Source organism: Magnolia sinica, chromosome 2 (genome assembly GCF_029962835.1).
Source record: "Magnolia sinica isolate HGM2019 chromosome 2, MsV1, whole genome shotgun sequence".
In the NCBI taxonomy this organism is placed as follows: domain Eukaryota; kingdom Viridiplantae; phylum Streptophyta; class Magnoliopsida; order Magnoliales; family Magnoliaceae; genus Magnolia; species Magnolia sinica.
Window position 1 is genome coordinate 134,130,312 of NC_080574.1, and position 24,290 is coordinate 134,154,601.

Genomic DNA, 24,290 nt, shown 5'->3' on the forward strand with positions numbered 1-24,290 from the left:
TGTGGTCCAGTATAATGCAATAAACACGAAATCTCTGCTTGTGTGGTCCATGTGTGGTCCAGTACAATGCAATAAACACACGAAATCCCTGCTTGTGGCTAGGATCCGGGCGATGAAGAATGCCTTATCCTCACGTCACTTTAGTTGATGGTATCAAAGAAGAAACGGAGTTCGAGGTGGGTTGATCCAAAAAAACACGTGATTGGAATTTGAACGGTCATCCCTTTGTTTTCCATTGTGGGTCCCACCTAATAAATTTTTATAGGCATGACTATTGCAGCATCCCATTATCGTGGTGGGTCTCACGTATCGCACGGGTTGGACAACACGATGGGCTCCACGTATGGCCCTTAATTTCTACGTGGAATTGTGGAGGATAAAGATCTCTTCTTAATCGAAGGCATTCTCTATATAAATAGTATCACTGGAAAAGAAGGCAGACAGAAAATACAAAGCAATGGCACTGGGGAGGGTAAAGAAGACGATGGCTGTGGCCGTAGCTGTGGTCGTGGTTCTAGCCGTCCATTTCACCCGAACCATGGCTCTGGATCCAACCGTTATTGTGATTGGAGCCGGAATGTCCGGTGAGCATCTGTCCGCATATTTCTACACCTAGGACTGTACATTGAGCTGAGTCGAGTCGAGCTTGTCTCGAGTCAAGCCCAACCCGACCCAAAACCGCACCCGAGTCGCCGAGTGGGCTGAGACAAGTCAGGTTGGGTGCGGGATCAGGGAGAGGAGAATGAGAGAGAGAGAGAGAGAGAGAGAGAGAGAGAGAGAGAGAGAGAGAGAGAGCAAAGAACTCAGCTCGGGTGGGCGGGGGATGGCAACCGATGGGCTGCGGCGGGCTGAGTAAGGGAAAGAGAGAAAAATGGGGAAAGAAAGGGTCGGGTAGAGCTTTTTTTAAAGATATATATATATATATATATATAATACCCGAGCCGAGTCGAGTCGAGTTCGAGTTGATCCCCGAGTCCCAACATGGAACACTAAAAACAGCTCTCTCTCTCTCTCTCTCTCTCTCTCTCAGGGATATCGGCGGCGAAGATGCTATCGGATGCTGGAATAAAGAACTTGTTAATACTAGAAGCGACGGACAGGATCGGTGGCCGCATTCACAAAACCAACTTCTCCGGGCTATCGGTGGAGATGGGAGCCAACTGGGTGGAGGGAGTCAATGGCCCACAAGTGAATCCTATATGGCCAATGGTGAACAAGCTCAAGCTAAAAACATTCTTCTCCAACTACGACAATCTCTCCTCTAACACTTACCAACAAACGTATACTCACATTTCCTTCTCGATTTTGAATTGCAAGTTTCACGATTTTTAATTGATGATGATGGTAGTTTTGGAAGCCAGTCTCATGTATGGCTCCACATTTCCCACCAACGGCTCACATTTCGTTTCGATTAAGCATCCAAACATGCCCCAACTAAATTCACAGTTGCACTAGTTTCAATATCTCATTTTTGGCTTGCATTGCCAGCGGCGGACTTTACAAGGAGTCATTTGCAAAGGCGGCTTTCGATATGGCCGACAAGCTCTCGGAATTCAGCACCAACGTTTCAACTTCCCTCACTGCCTCACGGCTGGAAGATATCTCCATATTGGCATCTCAAAGACTCATGAACATGTAGGTATTGAATATAGCATCTAAGAAAAAATCGACTCAGTCTCAAGAAACACCTGAGTCAACTCAGCGAGTTAGGATTACTAGGGTTTTATCTCACTGCTTTGTGGGTTTTTCTTTTAGGGTCCCTTCGACGCCGATTGAGATGGCGCTCGACTACTATAACTACGACTATGAGTTTGCCGAGCCACCACGAGTGACGAGTTTGCAGAACACCGAGCCATTGCCTACGTTCACCAACTTCGGTGAGGATGTCTACTTTGTAGCAGACCCAAGGGGCTATGAAAGTGTGGTGTATGACATAGCCAAACAGTTCCTGGCCACCAACTCGGCTGGGAAGATTACTGATCAACGTCTCAAACTCAACAAGGTGAGCTCATTATAATATTGCATTTTTATTAAATACAGGTATCCACGTGCCCGTACCCAATTAGATAGAGAGATTCATATGCAATTTTATCTTTTAAAACTGGTCATCAATTCAAGTAGATCTACTTACACCTTATGCATACAATTGGCAATTTCTGGCTCATTTTTTTATTTGAGCAAAAAAAATAAAATCAGGCAGATCCAAAGCTCAAGTGGTCACACTACAGGAAAAACCATTATAAGTAGTAGTGGTAATAACACTCATAGTTGAAATGTTCCTAAAGGCCACCACAATGTTTATTTTCCATCCAACATGTTCATAAGATCATATAAACCTTAATGAAGGGGAAACATAAATATCAGCTTGATTCGCAACTTTGGTGACTATTGATAAGTTTTTAATAGTGTGCATTAATTTAATCCCTACTTTGTGGAAGACTTGAGTTTTGGATCTACCTTATTTTTAGATTCATACTCTAAAATGAACAGGAACTGATCTGGAACAATGGATGGACGATGTGGATAAAACTCATACTTCATAGTAGCCCCACAGAGAGATTCCTAGACGGACTATCATGGAGGTTGTGGAAGGACACATTCCACTTCCAGACACACAACAGTAAACGATGCATCTCATTGGAATATTCCCCGATATTTTTCCGTCCGCCTTCCATGTATAAACCCTGGAATGTGATATAAAAATGGCAGTGGTCCCTTTGAATTTTTTAATGGTCGACGGATGTACAGGAGAAATTGACTACTGTAGACGCAGCTTTTTACCCTGTATCTTTTTCCGGAGAGTCCGAAACTTACCTTCGCAACGTGGGATGTACGGACGAGCATTTGAGGACCAAAATACCCCTGCCTACCTGTCAGAAGCGGATTGGCTGGTGTGCGAAGACGAGCACTGACGCTCGTGGGCCCCACCATGGTGTATGTTTTGCATCCACACCTTTCATCCATTTGGAGAGATCATTTTAAGGCAATATCCAAAGAACCAGTTTAATCCAAATCTCTAGTCGACCCCAGCACAGAAAACAGTGGGACGGTGTTGCCTACCATTAAAAACTTCTAATGACCCCAAAGTTTTAGATCAAGCCGTGATTTGTGTTTTCCTTTATTTCATGTCTTCTTTTTTTAATCTTTTGAGCAGGTTGGATTTCAAATAAACATTATAATAGGCCTTAGGATAGTTTCAACCTGGGAATCATTCTCCCCACTGTTTTCTTTGAAGGAGTCAACTACGTATTTTTATTTGCCTCGTTCTTTTGTTCACACCCTAAATTGATATTTAAAAATATACAGAAGGTGTGAATATCACACATGCATCGTAGTGGGCCCACGTAACTTGGTGACGTCACTTCAGTAGCCGACTCGCTACTCAACTGTCAGTATTTAATCCGGTCCGAGCGTCAGCGCTGGATGCTAACTGCATCCTACCCCGGGACGGTAATCCATTGGGAAGGATTCTGTGGGGCCCACTGTGATATTAGTGTTTTATCCACGCAGTTGATCGATTTTCTCGTATCATTTTAAGGGACAAACCTAAAAATGAAGCAGGTCCACGACTCCAGTACACCACACTAAAAGAAGCTGCAGCGATAATGACACCTGCCCTTGAAATCTTTCTAAGGGCTACCGTGATGTTTTTTTTACCATCCAACCTATTCATAAGGTCATGTAGACGTGGATGAAGTGAAAACGTAAATATCGGCTTGATCCGAAGCTTCTCAAGCTCTCAAGAAGTTTTGAATGGTGGAAGTTCAATCTCAACTTTGTGGTCAACCTAAGCCCTATAGTTGCCTCACTTTTTTAATTATACCTTAAAATGATCTGAGAAAAATGATGAACGGCGTGCATAAATTACTTACATCACTTTGGGCCTCACATGGCCCTGCCCGGACGGATTACTGTCCATGTGGGGGTAGGACGCAATCCCCGTCGCACAGCGCTCGTCTTTACACACCGGCCAATCCGCTTTTGAAAGGAAGACCTGGCCCTCCTCGTCTTTACACACCGGCCAATCCGCTTTTGAAAGGAAGACCTGGCCCTCAAGAATACTCGTCCGTACGTACAACGTGTAAGTTGGAAAGGTAAGTTACGAGGGGAACGGATTGGCTACTCACCCTGACACAAGCCCCGTGGCTGATGATCGGTGCTCTGTGGGCCCCACCATGATGTATGTGTTTCATCCTTTCCGTTTATTCATTTTTACAGATCATTTTATGCTTGATCCCAAAAATGAGAGGTGTATAAATCTCAGGTGGACCACACCACATGAAAACAATATTGATTGGACATCCATTATTAAAATCCTCCTAAGTCCCAATGTACTGTTTATTTGACATCCAATTGGTTGATTAGGTCATACAGCCCCAGATGAAGCGAAAAAACAAAAATCAACTTGATCCAAAACTTTTATGTCCGCAAAATGTTTTTTAAAGGTGGACGCTCATTCAACACTGTTTCCTGTAATGTGATCCAGTTAAGATTGAGATATAACTCATTTTTGTTCTCAGATCGTAAAATGATCTGTTAAAATAGATGGACGGCATGGATGAAGCACATACAACATGGTGGGTCCCACGGAGCACCGACCACCAGCCATTGGCTGGTGTCAGGGGGAGTAGCCAATCCGTTTCCAGTTACGAGCTCTTAGGAAAAGAAACTAGATAAAAAAATTGCATCTACAGTGGTCGATTTCTCTATGTACTCACGCATTTGCCTAGAGCCTGGCCTGCGTCGGTATCTGATCAGCATTATTTTCAATTATACCTCTAAAATCGGCTGGATTAAGTGATGTATATATATATATATATATATATATATATATATGGGAAATGGTTATATGCAGCGGAGCTCATGGGAAGTTACTGTGAGGTCGAGCTGTGTGGGACCCAGCGTGATGCGTGTCCAACATTAACACCACCCATTTGATGGGTACCTTTTAAATTATGAGATATCTCAAAAATCAATCGTATATGGAAATTATGTGAGCCATACCATCTAAAATCATATAAAGACATGCTTAAAACTTATAAAATCATATAGTGGGGCTCACCTAAAATTTAGGTGTATCGAAAACTTGATCTTACACCTCATCCAAGTGGAACACACATAATGGATAGGCTGAATTTGTGAACCATATCTCGGTGGACCCCACAAATGATTATGAATGTTTTAAGGTGAGGATAACCCCTCTCAACTTTTGTACGTGGTGCGGCACACCCTATGTATATAATGGTGTTGTAGACATCTGTACTCACGCATTTTCCTACGGTGTGGCCCACTTGAGTTTCAGATAGTCATAAGTTTTGGGCTTACCTCCTAAACTAGGCTGGATTAAGTGATGGATGGAGTGGATCTTACATATAAATTATGATGGGCCCATGGTCATTTATTTGCCTGCGTTTGGAAGAGAGGACAGGCGTGTAAAAAGCGCTAATTCCCATGGCAATTTTTTTTTTTTTTTTGGTGGCAGCGGACCAGTTACTCGAGTAGCTCGTTAGTGATATTTCCCTGACGTGGGACTCACCTTGATATATGTAGTGTATATCCAGGCCGCCCATCAGTTTTTTCGGATCATTTTAGGGCACGGTGAGAGAAAGAAAGCATACCCAAATTTCAAGTACACCACAACACAACAAACAGTGGTAATTGAACACCCACCGTTGAGAACTTCCTTAGCCTACCATAATTTTTATTTTCCATCGAACCTGTTGATTAGGTCACACGGACCTGAATAAAGTTAAAATACAAATGCCAGCTTAATGCAAAACTTTTATGACCCCTAAGAAGTTTTTAATGATTGATGTTCAATCGCTATTTTGTGGTCTCTTTGATATTTGGATCTGCTTCATTATTTGGACCATGTCCTAAAATGCGTTGGAAAAAATTGTTGGATGGCATGGATATACAACAAATACATTAAGGTGGGCCCCATGGTCAGGGAAAACACCCACTAATTAGTGCCCTTTACTATACAATTAACATACGGTGGCCGTTTCCACTCTTGTATTACATCTCTTAGATGATGATCTAAGATCAACGGTTCACATTCTGCATTCCATGCTGCATTGCCATGGGAAGAAACATTAGCATGGGTGACGGTGCATCTAGATGAACATGAAACATTAGAAACAGCTTTTTTAATGGCTCAAATTCAATAGGACACTCATCAAAGAGTCACGACTTTGAGACCACGGCTTCTAATGAGAACGTGAACGGTTAAGATCAATCTAAGGATGCAATCCATAGGTGCTGACCGGTCAACATAAGAGGTGGCACCGTAACTATCATGATCCTATTTAAAAAGGTCTCGTCTCCAACCAGTTGGACCATAGGTTACGGTACACCTAGCTGGTAACTTCCAACATTTGGTGTGCATGGGATATCCCATCCGTCAATTGATTTGCCCAACCTGGATTGGATTACGCTTTTATTTTCTATTTATCAATGGATAAGCATTATCCTTTATGGTGTTGTCAACCTCATGAGTTGAGATTACTATTTTTGCATTGGGTGATCTTCATGTATAGCGTGCAACGGTTGAGTGTCATTAGAGCTGGGCATTCTTGAGGTCGAATCCACAGGGACTGATACCTGTACGTTATCTGAAACCACGTAGAACTAAAACTAGATTTAAGATGTGATCTAAACCAAATAGAATTTAAGGAATAATTATGGAATAATTATCTAAAACTTTAAGGAATTTAAAGGAAAGAAACTAGGGATTCAGAGGATCCACTTGTAGGGATCAAGGAGATCTTTTGCATGCATCAAGGATTATGGAATTCAAACTGAACTTACTTGATCTGATTTTCAATTGATGAAAGGTATATGAATTAGAATGGATTCCATCACTAAACCCTGCTCAGGAGACAAAGCAAACAACAGAATTAAACTAATTAACAACCAATCGACATGATATGAAGGTTAGGAAGGGTACTGTCATCCGACCATGCCCAAAAGACGATGGTGAACAATAGAGTTTCCTAACGTCATAAACATAAAAGGGAAAGAATTATTTAAAGCCATTGCAAACCCATTTTCAGTCACAACTGACCATTAAAGACTAAGAAAACTATTCCTTGAATAATCAACTTAAACTCGATTCGAAATTTAAAGTGCATAGAATTAGACTCTCCCATCTCGCTACAGGCTTCACCTCTTAGCCCTAGCTAAGAGGATTAGCCACACATGAATGGGCTAATAACCTTAGGCATCATAATTAAAAAAAAAAAAAACAACAGCCCAAACCCAAGCTAGCTCCTGTGCTCTCTCTCTCCAGGCGTGGATAGCATAAAGCCAACGTCCAGTTCCCTGCTCTTCAAATCGTGCAACCGTCCAAGCCCCACCGTCTCAAACCTCTCCAGCCAAAAAAAATACTGCTGCTCCCTGTCTCCTTCCTCCGTTTTTCTCAACGTCCAGCCGCTGTTCTCTTTTCTTCCTCCCTGCTTCCTTCACCTGGTTCCTTCACCTCCTTTAAATGAATGCTTTTCTCTCTCTTTATAGGCAGCAAAGACCCTGCCGGAGTGTTAGAGGCGGTGGCTGGAGTTTCCGCACTCCATGCGGAAATTTTTCGCAGCAGAAACCGGACGCGCAATCTGTTTTTCGCAGCAAAACACCCTCTATTTGATTTGATTTTGCAGCATGAAATCAACACATTTGTTGATTCTGACACCTTGGCTAGGGCTATGGCCATCTGTTGAAGCATGTGAATGGTCCGGATCATGCATCAGAATGTGATCTTGATCACGTTACGTCCCACAAGTGCCGTCTTTTCCGGATGTGCGCGGGCTGCGTAAACAGTGCCCGATCTTGTCGGCGCTGGACTCTCGGTGGGGCCCACTTACCTTGTCGCTTGATAAATCCGACCCGCCCATTGAATTCCTCTCGGAATTTCAGCAAGGAAGGGGTGCTTTTACTCGGGTTCAGTGCGGTCCATCAAATCAACTCATTCCACCGTCTGCCTTCAGTTTTGACGATCAAAAACTGACCTCCGATGTATCTCGCCATTTCGCCACCTAGACTATGTTTATGGGGCCCTTTTAGGCCTGATGGATGGTCCCGATTATCTGGATCATCGACCGTGGTGGCCCACAAGACCGGACCGCAATCTCTGTTTCATAACAGAAACAGAACTTCTGTTTTTGAAGAGGAGACGTCCAGAGGACGGTTTGCCATGCAAGTTTAGTGCAAAAAGTGTACTATGTACACTGTATGATGATTATGAGAAATCCACACCATCCATCTTGTTCCCCATTTCATTTGAGCCGTGGGGGCCGAAGTTAAAGCGTATCTGGACAGCGGGTGGGCCCCAAATCAGGGTTTTATGGGCTGATCTATTAGTTCAGCCACTTTCACGAGGATCCAATGGCTGAAATTTGACGTGTACGGTTAGTTTTTGGTCCTCGAGTCATGTATAAAGTTTCGAGCCAAACAGATGATGAAAACCCAGTGATCTTGCATTCTGGCTGACTTTCAGGCCGCTTGAGCTTCAGTTTCTCAATTTTCGCGAATCCCTGGCGTGTAATTCCGTTGATCTTGGTCCCCTGGAGTCCGTCCCTTGCCTTGGTGCATTCTGAATGTTAAATCCATACTTTTAGCATCCCGATCTAGTCTCAGCTTGTAATTCCACCTTGCAACACAAACATGATTAAAATGAGCTATTCAACGGTACCATGTTTATAAATCCAAGCAATAACTGGGTCTGATATGCAATATTCGACCCTCAACAGGTGATCTTCATGTATAGCGTGCAACGGTTGAGTGTCATAATCTTTTATGGTGTTGTCAACCTTATGAGTTGATATGACTGATTTTTGCATTGGGTGATCTTCATGAATTGTGTGCAACGGTTGAGTGTCATAGTCATAATGTAAGATGGAATTTATATCTTTTGGTGCAACTGAGGCAAAAAAATAAGACAGATCTAAATATCAAGTGGACCACCCTGCAAAAAGCAGTGGGCAATTAAACGTCCGCCATTGAAACCCTTTTTCTGGGTCACATAAATTTGGGATCAATATGATATTTGTTTTTCCTCTTCATCCCGGTCTTTGTGATCTTATGACCAGATTGGATGGAAAATAAATGTTAAGGTGGGCCCTACGAATGTTTTAACGGTGAAAATCACTATCATGCTGCTATTTGTGGTGTGGTCCAATTGAGCTTTAGATATCATTCATTTTTTGGCTCATGCTCTAAAATGATCTTGAAAAATGAATGAACCGTGTGGATATCATAAATACATCATTGAGAGGCCCACATAACTTTGATATCCTTTGAACCCTTCCTACGGCTCGGAACTCGGGAAGTCCCAGCTTCTGCCTTCCCACAGCATGTACCCACACCGAGGGCTGTATAATTATCAGAATACAAAAGTGAGGCAGACCTTTGATTCAGATATGGATTACACCAAAAGAAATAGTTGGGATAAAGATATCCATCATTTTTATTTTTTTTTCAGACGTATAGTGATAATTATCAGAAATATACTTGAACCATTAAATGTTATACAAAAATTTAGGCTTGAGGCAAAAGATACGGGAAAATCTATAATTCATGTGTAGCGACATTGGAGATATGCCCTATCATGTTTGGATTAATCTTCTTCAAAATCTTTTTAAAAAAGGTATTGAAATGTAAATTCAATATTAAGTGGGTAATTTTCTTTTCTTTTCTTTTTATTTTTAATTAAAACCTCTTTTCGCCTCGCAACTAAAAAGTTTACAATCACATGATCATACATGTTTTAGTGCATAAAATTGGGCCATACTGATCAGTGATCCAGACGGTTCATCTTATGAGCCCTACCCTAGATGTCAGATTCCCTAGAATAGGTAATATCCGAACCCTTCAATTAGTGACCTACAGATAAATGATATTTGAGAAAAAAAAAACTATTTACTTGTTGTGTGTGTTGGAATAAACAACAGAATCACACAGGGGTGAATCCGATTCTGACCACTTGTTGGGATAAATGACGGAATCACACAGGGATAAATCCGATTCGAACAACCTTGAATCTCACCCTTACTACACCCTTTGAAACCCTAGAACTATTTAGAAACCTTTTGGAATAGTTTAAGAAACCTTGGAATATCTTAAAATGGCACATCGAGCATACCAAAAACTCCTTTATAAATTAGGAACTCAACTTTCGCACTGAGTTAGAATAATCCAGAAACCGCCTCAAATTTACGCAGTCCACGTACAATTTGCGTAACCTTAGGCTAGCTGAACCAGAGTTCGGGCTAGCCAAACTTATCCTTAGGCTGGCCGAATATCCTGCAAGTTTCAAAAGAATATGTTATTGGATTTTCACCCGAAGTTTCTCGAGCTGGCCGAATTTTTCGTAAAATTTCACCCAAAGCCTGCTCAATGTCATCGAGCCTGTTTGACAGATTTAAGACATCTGTCACTAACAATCTCCACCATGTCTTCAATCTTCAAACGTGTAGCTTCTTAACCTCTTCTCTTATCTCTACCTCGCATATATCTCCATTATTGCTTCTCGTGTACACTTTGTTCTCCTTTTATGTCATCGCCAAGTCCAGAGAAGTTGCACAGAACTTGAACTTTTTTGTATGAATGACCTTAGTGAGCATGTCTGTCGGATTCACGCTGGTGTGAATCTTCTTCAGTATTACGCCTCCTTCTTTAAGCATCTGTTGGATAAAATGGTGACAAACATCAATGTATTTAGTACGTGAGTAATAAACATAATTTTTAACCAAATTAATAGCGCTCTCGCTATCACAATTAATCGGCACGGCCTCCTGCTAAAGTTCCAATTGATTTATCATGCTTCTTAACCAAACACCTCCCTTAAATGCTTATGTCATTGCCTTATATTTTATTTCAGTCATATAAAAAGCCACTACGGACTGAAGCTTCGATATCCAACTAATTGCTCTACCCGCTAGTGCAAACGAGTAACCTGGAGTTGACTTTCTGGAATCTATACTGCTTGCGTAATCTGAATCCACATACCATATCAACTTTGCTCATGTCTTCTCAAAAGTTAAGACGTAGTCTTCTGTACGTCGAATGTATCGAAGTAACCATCTCACCGCCTCCTAATGTTACTTGACAGGGTATTTGCTTACAACACTGATTGCCTATGAAATAACCGATATAATACAGACCATGACATGTACTGCCAACCGTATTCGAATATGGCTCATGAGACATATTCTACTTTTCCTCATCTATTTTTAGGACATTATCATGAGGAAAGCTTAAAGTGAGTTGTGCAGGAAACGCTCACCAGCTTTGCCTGGTTCATCGCATACTTGATCAATACCTATTCAAAGTATTCTGCCTGAGATAACCAAAGCTTGCTCCTCTTCCAGTCTTTATGAATATCAATGCTGAGAACTATTTTTGCAGCCCTTAGATCCTTCATCTCGAATGTCCCTGATAACTAAGTTTTCAGTACGTTGATTTCAGACATGTCATGATTGGCGATCTACATGTCATCAACATACAATTTCAAGATAATGAACGTATTATGACTCAGTGTCTTGTAATAGACACAGTGATCATATTCACTCTTAGAAAAATTTTGACTCACCATGAAGGAATCAAATTTTTATACTACCGCCTAGGCAAAAGGTCATACAACAACCTCCTATAAACCTTGTTCTCTGCCCCTTTAAACTTCAAACTACTCTGGTTGTTTCATGAAGAACATCTCTTCCAATTTCTCATGCAGAAGTGCAGTCTCCACATCCATCCATTACAGCTCAAGATCTCATTGGGCAACTAGCACCAATACGAATCTAATAAACACCTACTATACTGCCGACGCGAATATCTCTAAGAATTCGATCCCTTCTCTCTGAGCATGACCCTTCGTTACCAGCCTTGCTCTGTATTTATATTGCACCCTTTTAAAGATCCACTTGCATCCAATCGCTCTTCAACCTACTGAAAACTCTAACAGCTCCCATGTATCGATCTGGTATAACAAGTCCATCACATCGTCCATAATCACTTCAACTTCTCAACGTTAGGCTAACCAAGAGCCATCTAAATAGTAGATGAATCCACCTTATCTGTAACGAGAGCATATGTGAATTGGAATCGTCCATGTACCTTGCTGATAACCTGCGATTATGCGGTGTGATTCTTCTTACAAGTAGCTGCTCCACCTGCTCTGCATCTCTGTTCGCGCATCTCAGCCTTCATGCCCTGCCTGCTCATGTGGCCATGCCCAGCATGCCACACACGTGTAAAGGTGGAATCCGCTACAACCACTACAGCTCCACCTATTGAAGTGCTTCCGATTAACCTGTAAATATTACCGAGTCGTTACACTTTCATAATTACAAGTGCTCCCTAAGATACTCTAAGGGCACCATCAAATCCAGTGAACTTGCATCCTATTGCCTTAAGTGTACCAAAAGAAACCAAACTCTTCTCTGTGTCAGGAATATGCCTCACCTCAGTCAAGGTATGTTGTCCCATCAAACATCTTGATGTGCACCGTACTAACAATTACAACATTACAGGTAATGTCATTGCCCATAAACACTTATCCACCATTGCACTCTCTGTGACCGGCGAACCAACTCCGATGAAGAGTCATATGATAAGATGCCCCTGTGTCTAGAATCCACTCGTCTCTATGATCATTGTATACGTGTCTGATCATAGACACAGACAAAACATCACCTTTACATCCACTAGTACATTCATTAGACTTGGCAGTGTTGGCCTCCCTGGAAGAAGCCTCGAAGTCTTCTCGCTTTGATTTAAAATTTGTACAATCCTTCTTCATGTGTTCTCTCATCCTACAACTTTAGCATTTTAACTTACCTTTGCCTTTTCTTAGGGATCTTAACCTTAAAAATGATGTACCTCACTCAAAATATATACCTCTCGTAAACAGTGCATCAGAAAATGTTCCTATGCCACCGTTTATTTTTTTTTATGGCCTTCTATTAAAGGGCTGAGATAATGGTGTTCATACTTAGGGATTTATTTGCTATGCACAATGAGTCCCTGAATGACTCATATGATGATGGAAGAGAATTCAACAACATACATGCCTGATCTTCATCTTTGACCACTTCCTCCATATCTAGTAACTTGCAAATCAATTTATTAAAGTAATTAATGTGGGCCTCCACATCTTTATCTTCTGCCATCTTGAAGGTGAACAAATGTAGCTTCAGGTGTAGGCGATTCTCAGTGAATTTATTGGCATAAATATCTTCTAACTTTGCCCATAAACCTCCTACAATTTTCTCCCTCAAAACATTATAGAGAACCTCATCCGTGAGACACAAAAAGGTTAAGGATAAGGCTTTCTTATCAAGAGTATTCCAATTATCATCAGTCATAGTCAACTTTCACTCCTCAAAAGCACCAGCTTCACCTTGCTTGGTTAAGGAACTGATCATCTTAATCTCTTATAACTCAAAATTATTTTTACCTGAGTACTTCTCAATATCATACCTAGTGCTTCTCATTAATGTCAATCTTTCATATTCAAGGCCTGCGCCCCAACGATAGCTTTGATACCAGTTGTTGGGATAAATGACGGAATCACACAGGGATGAATCCGATTCGAACAACCTCGAATATCACCCTTGCTACACCCTGTGAAACCTTAGAACTATTTAGAAACCCTTTGAAATAGTTTAGGAAGCTTTGGAATATCTTATAGAATGACACATCGAGCATGCTAGGAACTCCTATTTATAAATTACAAACTTCAACTTTCGCAATAAGTTAGAATAATCCCGAAACCGCCTCAGATTTACGTAGTCCACGCACAATTTGCATAACCTTAGGCTAGCCGAACCAGAGCTCGGGCTAGCCAACCGACACTTCGGCTAGCCAAACTTGTCCTTAAGCTGGCCGAATTTCTCATAAGTTCCAAAAGAATATGTTGTTGGATTATCACCCGAACTTTCTTGAGCTGGATGAATTTTTCGTAAATTTTCACCTGAAGCCTACTCAATGTCATTGAGCCTATTTGACAAATTTAATACATTTGTCACCAACATTGTGTAGCTGCCACATGTTAGGTACAGAAGCAACTTTATACTGAATCAAAAACATAAAAAATAAAAATAAAAATTTGAGCATGCACAGAAAAATATTCTTATCATTTTAATATCATTTTCTCTCTCTTTCTGCATGAATAGCTCATAGTTGCATGTCTAGCTGGTGCCATAAACCCTAGCACATATTGACACACAAGCAAGCACACAGGGAAACCAAGTTCCAATTTGAGACCAATAAGAACCTAGCATAAAACTCTGCTTTGGCATCGTCACCACCATTGCAAGTCATATCAATGATCTCAGCCAAAACATGCCCATGCAATCATATTCTTCAAGAACGGTATATATATATATATATATATAGAGAGAGAGAGAGAGAGAGAGAGAGAGAGAGAGAGAGAGAGAGAGAGAGAGAGAGAGGGGTACCAGACATCATGGTTCATTTATGTAAGCCATAGATCTTACAGCTTCAATCATGGATGGACCTTGGCTAAAACTCTCCCCAATCGGTCCATCCTTAGCTTTCCTAATGTTGGCATGCAAATACACGGTTACAAAGAAATGCAACAAGAAGGGACGTTTCTTGGGCATGGTCCATCCACGACAGGGATATTCGACGCCAAATCAAAGTCTTGGATAACCCAAATGTACAAACACCATGGACCCAAAAAAAAAAAAAAACTGTTCACTACAAATAGGGATCTTGGCCTCATTCACATATTTCATTAATAGCTTAAGGATCAAGGAAAATATGGCAACTTGGCCAATTTCTAATAGCTAGGATGAGAAACAAACTTCCTAATAGGATAGATATTGATATGGTCCATGAAAGAATACATGGTTCTAATGGGAACTGACATTATGAATTGGCAAACTTGTTTATAAAAGGAAAGCAACGGTTAAGTTTCCTATTTTGAGAAGACTTGGGATGAGGTTAGGATTTCCTAGTTTGAGCAAGAAAGGAAGTTGGTGTTAGTACGAGAAACAAAACTTTTCACTACATTAAATGTTCTTCGGGCCTATAAAAGGAGATCATATAATTTAGATAGGAATAGGTGTGTAAGTTTTATTATTATTATTCTGAGATGACCTTGGATGAGGTGGGGCTTTACCAAGTTGGAGTAAGAAAGGAACTAGGTGGCCTTGTCTCTTGTAAAGATATAGAGATAGTGCCATTTGATTCTTTTTGTTTTTTATTAATTACCACTCTTAGTCTCCTGAGAAAGAGATATGATTTGAAATGTAAAGAAAAAAATTCTTGAAATAAACCTATGCTCGTCAAAAGTATAGTTATGTTGATCAGAAATTTTTATATATATGAAAAATACAAATCCGAGTTTAAAGAATGAGAAAGAGAAGGAACCCTCAACCTATAAAAGAAATTTTTTTTAAAAGAATTTATTCAATCATATATTTTGGGCTCCTATAATATGGTGGCCTTGTAGGAATTTATTTGATTGTATCAAAAGGATATTTATACTTTTAGGACTCACTCACTCAGCTTGAAACAGGCTAGACAGAAACTTAGTACTAAGCCTGACTTGTCCTTGACTTGGAGAGACAGGTGGCGTTGACTCAGTCACTTGCTTTTAAGTTGTGGAGTTTTATTAAAAATTTATAATGTTAGAAGCAAAGTTTGAACCTCAAGCCTCAACTAGAGAGGAAACAACCTAAATGAGTGAAGTATTAACAATGCATTTTTTTTAAAAAAAAAAAAGTTTGTAATTATATTATTTATAGAGATAATGTATTTAGAGAGGAATTTCAAAAAAAAAAAAAAAGCTTTCCTTTAAACCGTTACTTAAAACTTGCCAAGCTTTTTGAAATATGGTCAAAATACCACTTTGAATTATGACGGTTTTAAAATTCCATTTGTTGGATTTGAAAAAGAGGATCATGCCCTCCCTTTTGTTCCTTGCCTAAGTTTTGAAACCTACTTCGGAAGTGCATTGTGTCGTGAGCCCCACGATAATGGTTCGTTTGATCCACACCATCCATGCTTCGCTAACCATGATTCTAGGTGATAAGCTAAAAAATGAAAAAAAGAACCAAATCTCATCTGGAGCTCACAAGAATTAACTGTGCCTATTAAATTCTACAATTAAAAATAATAATAAGGCCCACCTAAACTAAGGGCCATTATAATTCCTTTTTTGTCCATATAATGTGTTTGGCCCTCACGAAGTTATCAAGCGTAGGCATTTAACCTTTTTACCTTTCCTATGGTGTGGTCCACTTGGGATTTGGACATGCCTCATATTTGAACCAGTGCCTTAAAAGGACCCCACAAAATGGATAGACAGTTTGGATGTACCACAAACATCCTGATGGGGCCTATAATTTGAGAAACTGCAACTAAAAGGTGGCGTTGGAGGAGCACCCACGTGGGTGCAACCCAAGAAGGATGCGGATTACCAGGCCCATCAATTTTTCACGATCATTTTAGGTGATGGGACCAAAAATTATCTAAATCCAATACTCAAACGATTCTTACCACATTACAACCTCGACCCTTACCAGTACAACCTCGGCCCTTACCTTCTTACAACCACGACCCTTATCACATTACAACCGCGACTCTTACCATATAACAACCACAACCCTGACCTTTATAATATGACAACCTCGATCCTTACCACCGTATTACAACCACGACCTGACCTTTATAACATGACAACTTCGGCCCTTAATATATTACAACCACGACCTCGATCCTTAGCACATGACAATATCAACTCTTACAATGTTACAACCTCGAACCTTACCACATTACAACTACAATCTCGACCTTTATAACATGACAACATTGACCTTTAACACATTATACCACAACCCCGACCCTCATAACATGATGACCTCAACTCTTACCAAATTACAACCACGACCTCGACCCTTATAACATGACAACTCCAACCCTTAGCACATAAGAATATTGACTTTTAACATAACAACATGACCCTTACCACATTACAACCTCGACCCTTACCACATTATAACCATGACCTCAACCCTTGTAACATGACAACCTTGACCTGTAACACATGATAATATCAAACTTTCACTTGACAACTTCGACCCTTACCACATTACAACCTCAATCTTTACTACATTACAACCATGACCCTGATCCTTATAACATGACAACCTCAACCCTTAACACATTACAACTATGACCTCGACCCTTATAACATAAAGACCTTATCACATGAAAATGTCGACTCTTCAAATGACAACTTCAACCCTTAATACATGAGAACTACGACCCAAACCCTTAACACATAACCTCAACCCTTAAAAAATTTATATATCTTCCTTGTCTTCCAAGATAATGCATTACAAAATTTAAAATTTATCTTATTCATTGTCTTCCACATGATAAACATAACCATCTTTATTTACCTTAAATCTCTTTTGATAATCACTTCTCCTCATGACGACAACAACCACCACCATTCATCTCTATCCATAACCAAACGTAGCTTCCATTTATAAGAAAATGTTATTATAAAAAAAATAAAAAATTCATTTAAAATATCTTATATATATTAGTGGCTCGCGCATATGTTGGAGAAGTTGATTGCGGTGGACGAAAATACATTCGAAATGAATGATGGTGGGTCTCATGGGAAAATATTTTTAAAAAGGAAGAATAAATCTAAGGAAAACTACAAATAAAGAAGGAAAAAAAAAAAAAAAAAAAGCTACGTATAAAGACCAAGTTCCAAGGAGGGACAATTTAGTTATTTTTTTTTTTCAAAAACATTTTAGATGACTACCCGCAGAATATTTGAAACTTTCTATCAATTAGAGATTTTTATCATACATTAATGCTAGTACGGTCAAAATCCCTATTAAATATCTAGTTGGATCGGGTCAAATGTTTGAGTGAACACGATCCCGCTAGTTAAGTTTTCAACTTTTCAAACTATGCAAATAAATACCTTCCAAGGATGACACTTCTAGCTCCAAAGCATTAGTTACAATTTCTCATTCCTCATGAAATCTAAAGGCCTGTTTGGTCAGACGGATCCCATGGCATTAGGAGGGATGGGATGTATTTTAAGGTAATGATGGTGGTGCCAGTGGATTGGTTTAAGATCCATGGGATTGCTATATCCCGGGACAAGTTCACCGTGTCTGTTTGGCATGCTCGACATATCCCAAGATTTTACCTTCCAATTCCTTCCAATCCGTCCAACCAAACACGCCCAAGGCACGATTGAATAGGATTAAGAGGGATGGGATCAATTTCAAGGTAATGATGGTGATGACGGTGGATTGGTTTAAGATCCATGGGTTTGCTATATCCCGGGACAAGTTCACCGGGTCTGTTTGGCTCGTTTGGCATATCCCGAGATTTTACCATACCATCCCTACTAATCCCATGGGATCCGTCTGGCCAAACATGCCCTAAGAGAAGAAACGATATAGCTCAAAGGTGGAGCATAAAATCTACAGTATGATAACTATTTATATTCATGATGTACACGTGCACACTTACATATATATATTCATGTGTATACACGTGTAAAGGAGAGTATTCCTCACACACCTGGAATTTTTTTAATTTATGTTCATTTTGCCAGCGTACAGGAACATCATATGGACAATTTGATTTTTCATGTTCAGGTGGTGATGGAGATACGCTACTCGCCGAGTGGGGTGATTGTTAAAACGGAGGACGGTTCGATCTACAGAGGAGGGTATGCGATGGTCTCTGCCAGCGTTGGCGTCCTTCAAACCAATCTCATCAACTTCCAGCCCGATTTACCGGTGGGTAACTATGTTTGTTTCCTAGAAATGCTTAGCAACTGTTGGATTTTGAATATGATTTTGGAGAGTTGAATGCAAGCTATTTAAGACTTTCTTTCAAAGGACCACATTCATCCATGCATATCAACGGCCAAAACTATCCGTTGAGTATAAGTTTCGTACTGATCAATGGACCATTTATACACATGGCCAATGTTGATCGTGAGTTGTGAACAGACTTTAAAAAAAGTTGTGGGACCCACTAATCTAGTAGGCCATGGTCCTGAAATCTTACAACTAACTAATTGCTGACCAAACGTGGAAATTGTTGTCTTGGGCCATCACACAATTGAAAATCTAATCCCCTTTCATTTATTTTATTTTTTTCAGCGCTGGAAAATCCTGGCCATTTACCAGTTTGACATGGCCATATATACCAAGATATTCTTAAAATTCCCATACAAGTTCTGGCCCACCGGCAACGGTACGGAATTCTTCCTGTACGCCCACGAAACGCGCGGTTATTATCCGATTTGGCAGGTACTCAGTCATCCACGATAACTTTATTTTACTTACGTGTTTGCGGGATTCACCAGGCTTCCATATCATTGCACCAAACATGGCATTAGATAAATGAGATCGGAACCGTTTGTTCAATAGGTACGATAAAGAATGGGCCATAGACGAAAAACTAGATTGTTAGGTTGACCCTAAGCATTGAAATGGTGGTATGGAAATGGACGCTCACAAACGAAAATCAGCAAGGGATCATATTCAGTGAGAAACAATTCATTTTTAGATGGTTGGATTAATCAATAAAAGAGTGTGCGCAAATGAATGGTTCAGATCATAATACAAGTGTGCCACATGGTACATGATATGAAGGCATGAAAATTCGTGTATATGGTGCTCCGGATTTCCATGCATGCGAAGGGATGAATAATCTACAAATTGTAGTACTGAAAGTCCGGCTAGTACCGGACATTGCGTTGGGCTCGTGCAGTATGCACGGGGTTTGGTCATGGGATTGGGCTATACAAACACCTACCCAGTAAAACTTGGGTTGAGCTTGAGTTGAGGTCACGGGTTGCCTGACCCAACCTAAACCTGATCGACATAAAAGTTACTTATAAAATATAATTGAATGCAGATGATCTATGTTGAAGGCACAATTATTTTTAGTGCAGTCAGGTTTCATTGGTCCACATTATTTTTGATTACTCAAGTTAACAAGATATGCTGGATTTCTCTCTCAAATAGATTGCATGCTACACAACATGACTTTTAAAGGAGTAGTTGTCCTATATTTTAGCTTATTGTTTAGAAAAAGACAAAATTCTTTGTAATAAATAACTACATGTATAATTAATAAAATCATAGGTACAAAAAATAAGACGTGCATTGAAAATATAATAGACTACTATAATAACAAAAATATTAGCACTTATTCACCCGACTGAGACCACTTGGGTTGAGAATTCCCAACCAGAGGTTAGGTTAGGGTTGAGGTATAGGATCCTTCAGTTGGGATAGGGTTGAGCACTTGGGTTGAGAATTCCCGACCCGGCCCAACCCAACCCAACTTTCAGCCCTAATAAATCGTGGTGAAGATTGATGCGGCATTTGGAACATGCATTGTATGTTTGGTATGAGTAAACATAGATTAGGGTTAATCAGGATGGGACTCTTCTCATCTCTTTTTATTTATATGGATAAAATATTTCCAGAATAGGGCATTTCATAAGACCACCCAAATATAATACATCTTCAATTCAACATTAAGTTGGAGCAAGAATATTAGTTATACCAAGTAAAGGGAACTGTACATATGATAATGCTTCAGTGAAAATATGTGCAATCTAAAACTTGAACTGAATATAGGATATGGAAATCTTTTTAGAAGTAATCATTTCTTGGATGAAATGGCAAGCAATTTATATATGCTTGATTCTCTTAATGAATACTGGATTATTTGTAACGTGGGTGCTAGCTGCTTGATTATCTCAAAAAAATTATTATGAGGCTATCTTTTAAAAAAAATAAAAATAAAAAATCGTAACTCTTATAATAAGGACTTGAGCTATAACAACTCAAAAACAGGACGACTCATTGCACTGCACTCGGCCTCCGCCTTGAACAGGGCATTAAATTTTGCTTCTTACTTTTCAATCCCCATATTAGGTTGGTTGAATAATCTTAACAATCTCATTTGTGGACACTTTTTGGTGGAAATATGGGAATTGGATACTTTTCATTTACCCATCCAACAAAGGTCCACCAGTCTGATAATCAGATAATCTTAAATTTTGGTGACATACACCAACATTGGATACCATAATTTGGATGGTTTACTTCGACTACTTGTACACCACGTGTGCAATTTCTAAGTGCCTATATGTCAGCCATCACGGTCCACCTGAGTAGAATAGTTTGGAAGTTGTACTTGAAACTGGCAAAATACTATCTAGAGGTACATTCAAACCACAAAGCATTTTAATATCATATTGTTATGGATTTTCAGCAACTGGAGAGGGCATACCCCGGATCAAATGCCCTTCTAGTAACAGTGACAGATGACGAATCAAGACGGATAGAGCAGCAACCTGATTCTGAGACAAAGGCAGAAATCATGGAGGTTTTGAGGAGCATGTTTGGTAAGAATATCCCAGATGCCACCGACATACTCATCCCAAGATGGTGGTCTAACCGTTTCTACAAGGGGACTTTCTCGAATTGGCCAATAGGAGTTAGTCGGTATGAGTATGATCAGATCAGGGTAATGGACCTACATCCCTTCTCTACTACTAACTGTAGTTACAGTCTTTTAGCATGGGATGGTTTTACTAAAGTCATGATTCGAAATATGCCTTCTATGTTAAAAATAACAGAAAAATGAAAATGATTTTCCTTTTGATGTGATAATTTGTATTGTATATATGGATAGTAAAGAAAAAGTGAATTCCAGCATGCTATCGTTTTCATAATTTGAAATTTTTATATAAAACATAAATTTTTATAAAAATGATATGAGATTTTCACTTACTATCCAAATAAGAATTCTAAAATTGGAATTTATATTTAAATGATTATTATAGACATTATCATTGAGATTTTCCTTCGTTCCATTTGTCCAAATATGCCCTAAATAAGGAAGGAAGAAAAGAAAAAAAATTTGATGATCATCTAATGATAATCTCTCGATATTTTCTATTTTAGAATTCTTGTTTGAATGTAATTGGAAATCAAAATAAAGCTCTCACATAAATCACCTAATATCGTGTGCATGAATTTGACTATTGTGTTTGAAGAATGGTCTTTTCTAAATTAATATTTCCTTTACTACCCAAACACTATGAAACATCCACTTATTAAAAAGAAAAGTGGCATGTTTTTTTTTATTTTATTTTATTTTTCATTTTTTCTTTTCCTACTATTCAAACAGTGCTTAAGGAGAAATATTGTTTTTGTGCACAAATGTTCCATGGAAGTACTATAAAACAAATGGATTGGAATCCGATCTACAGCACCAGGTTTCTGCAGCGCATAAATAACTCAAGTTGAGAGGCCTGCCAAATTAGGCCTAAGGCCACAAGCCACACCACATGGAACAATGGGTAATGGATGCTAACTATAGGTTTTGTTTTTAATCATGGTTTGTATCTTTCATCAAATCTATTAATATCAGGTGTAGCGAACCAAGATGAAGAGAAGTTACAACGTCAACCTGATATAAAACTCAGGCTAACCATACCAAGTGAACTTAGAAGTTTTGGGAGCAATCAATTTTAATTGGTTTGGCCCATATCAGCTTTTCTTCGAGCTTATATTAGTAAGAACATTCTAAATAATGGTTCTCACCTGATGAGCCGATTGGATTTTACATATATAGAAAACCTGGTGTGCCCCACATAGCAATAGCATGGGTGTTTTTTGCACTACATAAAACAGGTTTTGTAGACGATTAAGGTCCCAAACAAGTTCCCACCACATGGATAGTGATCAGGTGGGTTGATTTCGTTGGATACCATGTGGATGGGTCCAGATTAAAAAATCATAGTAATTGGACAATCCCAATCCTCAATGCTTTTGCTTCCTGTCTATTTATTGTTGACCATTGACCATTAATCTTCTCACTCAAATTTTGGGATAACAATATCTAGTTGCAATTGGGATGAATGGGATTGGTTTTTGGACTAAAGTACATCTACAATGGCCCATGAAATCAGCGGTCTGGATCACTATACACAAGTGCTAATCTTATGATGGAGATGTTTTGTTGGCACTTTTTGAAACTCATACTAGCACTCTGTGGGCTACCAAATTACTTGTGTAAGATGAGATTAGTGGATTTTAATTTTTCCTAATCTCTCATTAATTTCAGGCACCAGTCGGACGGGTTTATTTCACTGGGGAACACACCAGTGAGCATTATAATGGCTACGTTCATGGGGCCTACCTTGCAGGTTTGTCTTCATGGCCGCCATCAAATCAATGGACTGGATCAACAGATTGATTTCTCTCTTTTCCTCTTGATTTTGTAGGTATTGATTCTGCGAATATGATGATTGGCTGCATCAAGAAAAAGATATGCAAATTCCAGATAATGCCTAAGGGTACTTGAATCCCACGGTTCCCCGAGCACGTAAGGTATTTCATCTTTATATCCATCCATAACTGATAGAGTGTACTCTCTAGTTTTAAATTTGTACAAGTGGGGCCCATTGTTCAATGGTTCAGACTACAATATTAAACTCCTACTGCTAGAACTGGAAGATCCCAGCCATATAGTTTTTGTATTTTCCAGTTGAATGTGGACCACCATTAATGCTGTACTTCTTTTCTTAAGGGTATATTTTAAAGCAATGCAAAGGACTAGCTAGGATCGCCTTATTGGAGGAGATTTCTAGGGCCTGCATCATTTTATGGTGCGCATCACATGAAATTATATATTTGGATAGTCTGAAACATCGATCTGGACTGTCCAGCCTAATCATCATGTATAAGATTGTTTGATCAAAGTGAATTTGGAGAGCCATGGGCAATCTAAAAGGTGAGGCTGTAACAAAATATTTGAAGACAGGAATTAACAATAGGCTTTAACATGCAGGCAATGGCAGGTATTAGATGGCTAAGATCTTGTGAAAATGAGATACAGCTTCTTCATGTTTTGGAGGAACGCATTTCATCCGTCAGCTTATTGTGGCATGTTGGATTTTGAGTGGACGAGATGTTTTTTGCATGTATATTTGCCTATGTGTCGTCTGTGGGCTCAGTTAATGTTGGAAATTATAAAGATTAATATAATTTCTGTATAATGAGGAAATCAAAAAATAAAAAATTAGCTAAAATAAGGACAGGCTGAAGCACGTCTGGGACGCTGTCCTTAAAGCGTTATTTGCCCCTACTCAAGTAAATTGAGTATGCTAATAGGTTACAGGCAAACCACTTCTAGGATACGATGAGTCTGATGTGGGTCTGCGTTCAGCAAACACGAAGGCCCACCAAATGGAACTC

At 39.5% G+C, this 24,290-nt stretch overlaps 1 protein-coding gene across 3 annotated transcripts; it reads left to right on the forward strand.

The window, feature by feature from the left end:
* The first annotated feature begins 430 nt into the window (after nt 1-430).
* On the forward strand, nt 431-24,051 carry LOC131237740 (polyamine oxidase 1-like). Of its 3 annotated transcripts, none has more exons than XM_058235690.1 (10): nt 433-584; nt 1,031-1,280; nt 1,489-1,635; nt 1,756-2,002; nt 18,654-18,797; nt 19,167-19,316; nt 21,298-21,552; nt 23,158-23,239; nt 23,318-23,423; nt 23,884-24,042. In XM_058235690.1, the coding sequence occupies exons 1-9, from the start codon at nt 458-460 to the stop codon at nt 23,395-23,397; spliced, it is 1,482 nt and encodes a 493-aa protein (XP_058091673.1). In that variant the 5' UTR covers nt 433-457; the 3' UTR covers nt 23,398-23,423; nt 23,884-24,042. The 3 variants fall into 3 exon arrangements, with proteins under 3 accessions (XP_058091676.1, XP_058091673.1, XP_058091674.1); XM_058235691.1 differs by having other exon boundaries at nt 23,318-23,418; XM_058235693.1 differs by lacking the exon at nt 21,298-21,552 and having other exon boundaries at nt 431-584; nt 23,884-24,051.
* Nucleotides 24,052-24,290: the final 239 nt, after the last annotated feature.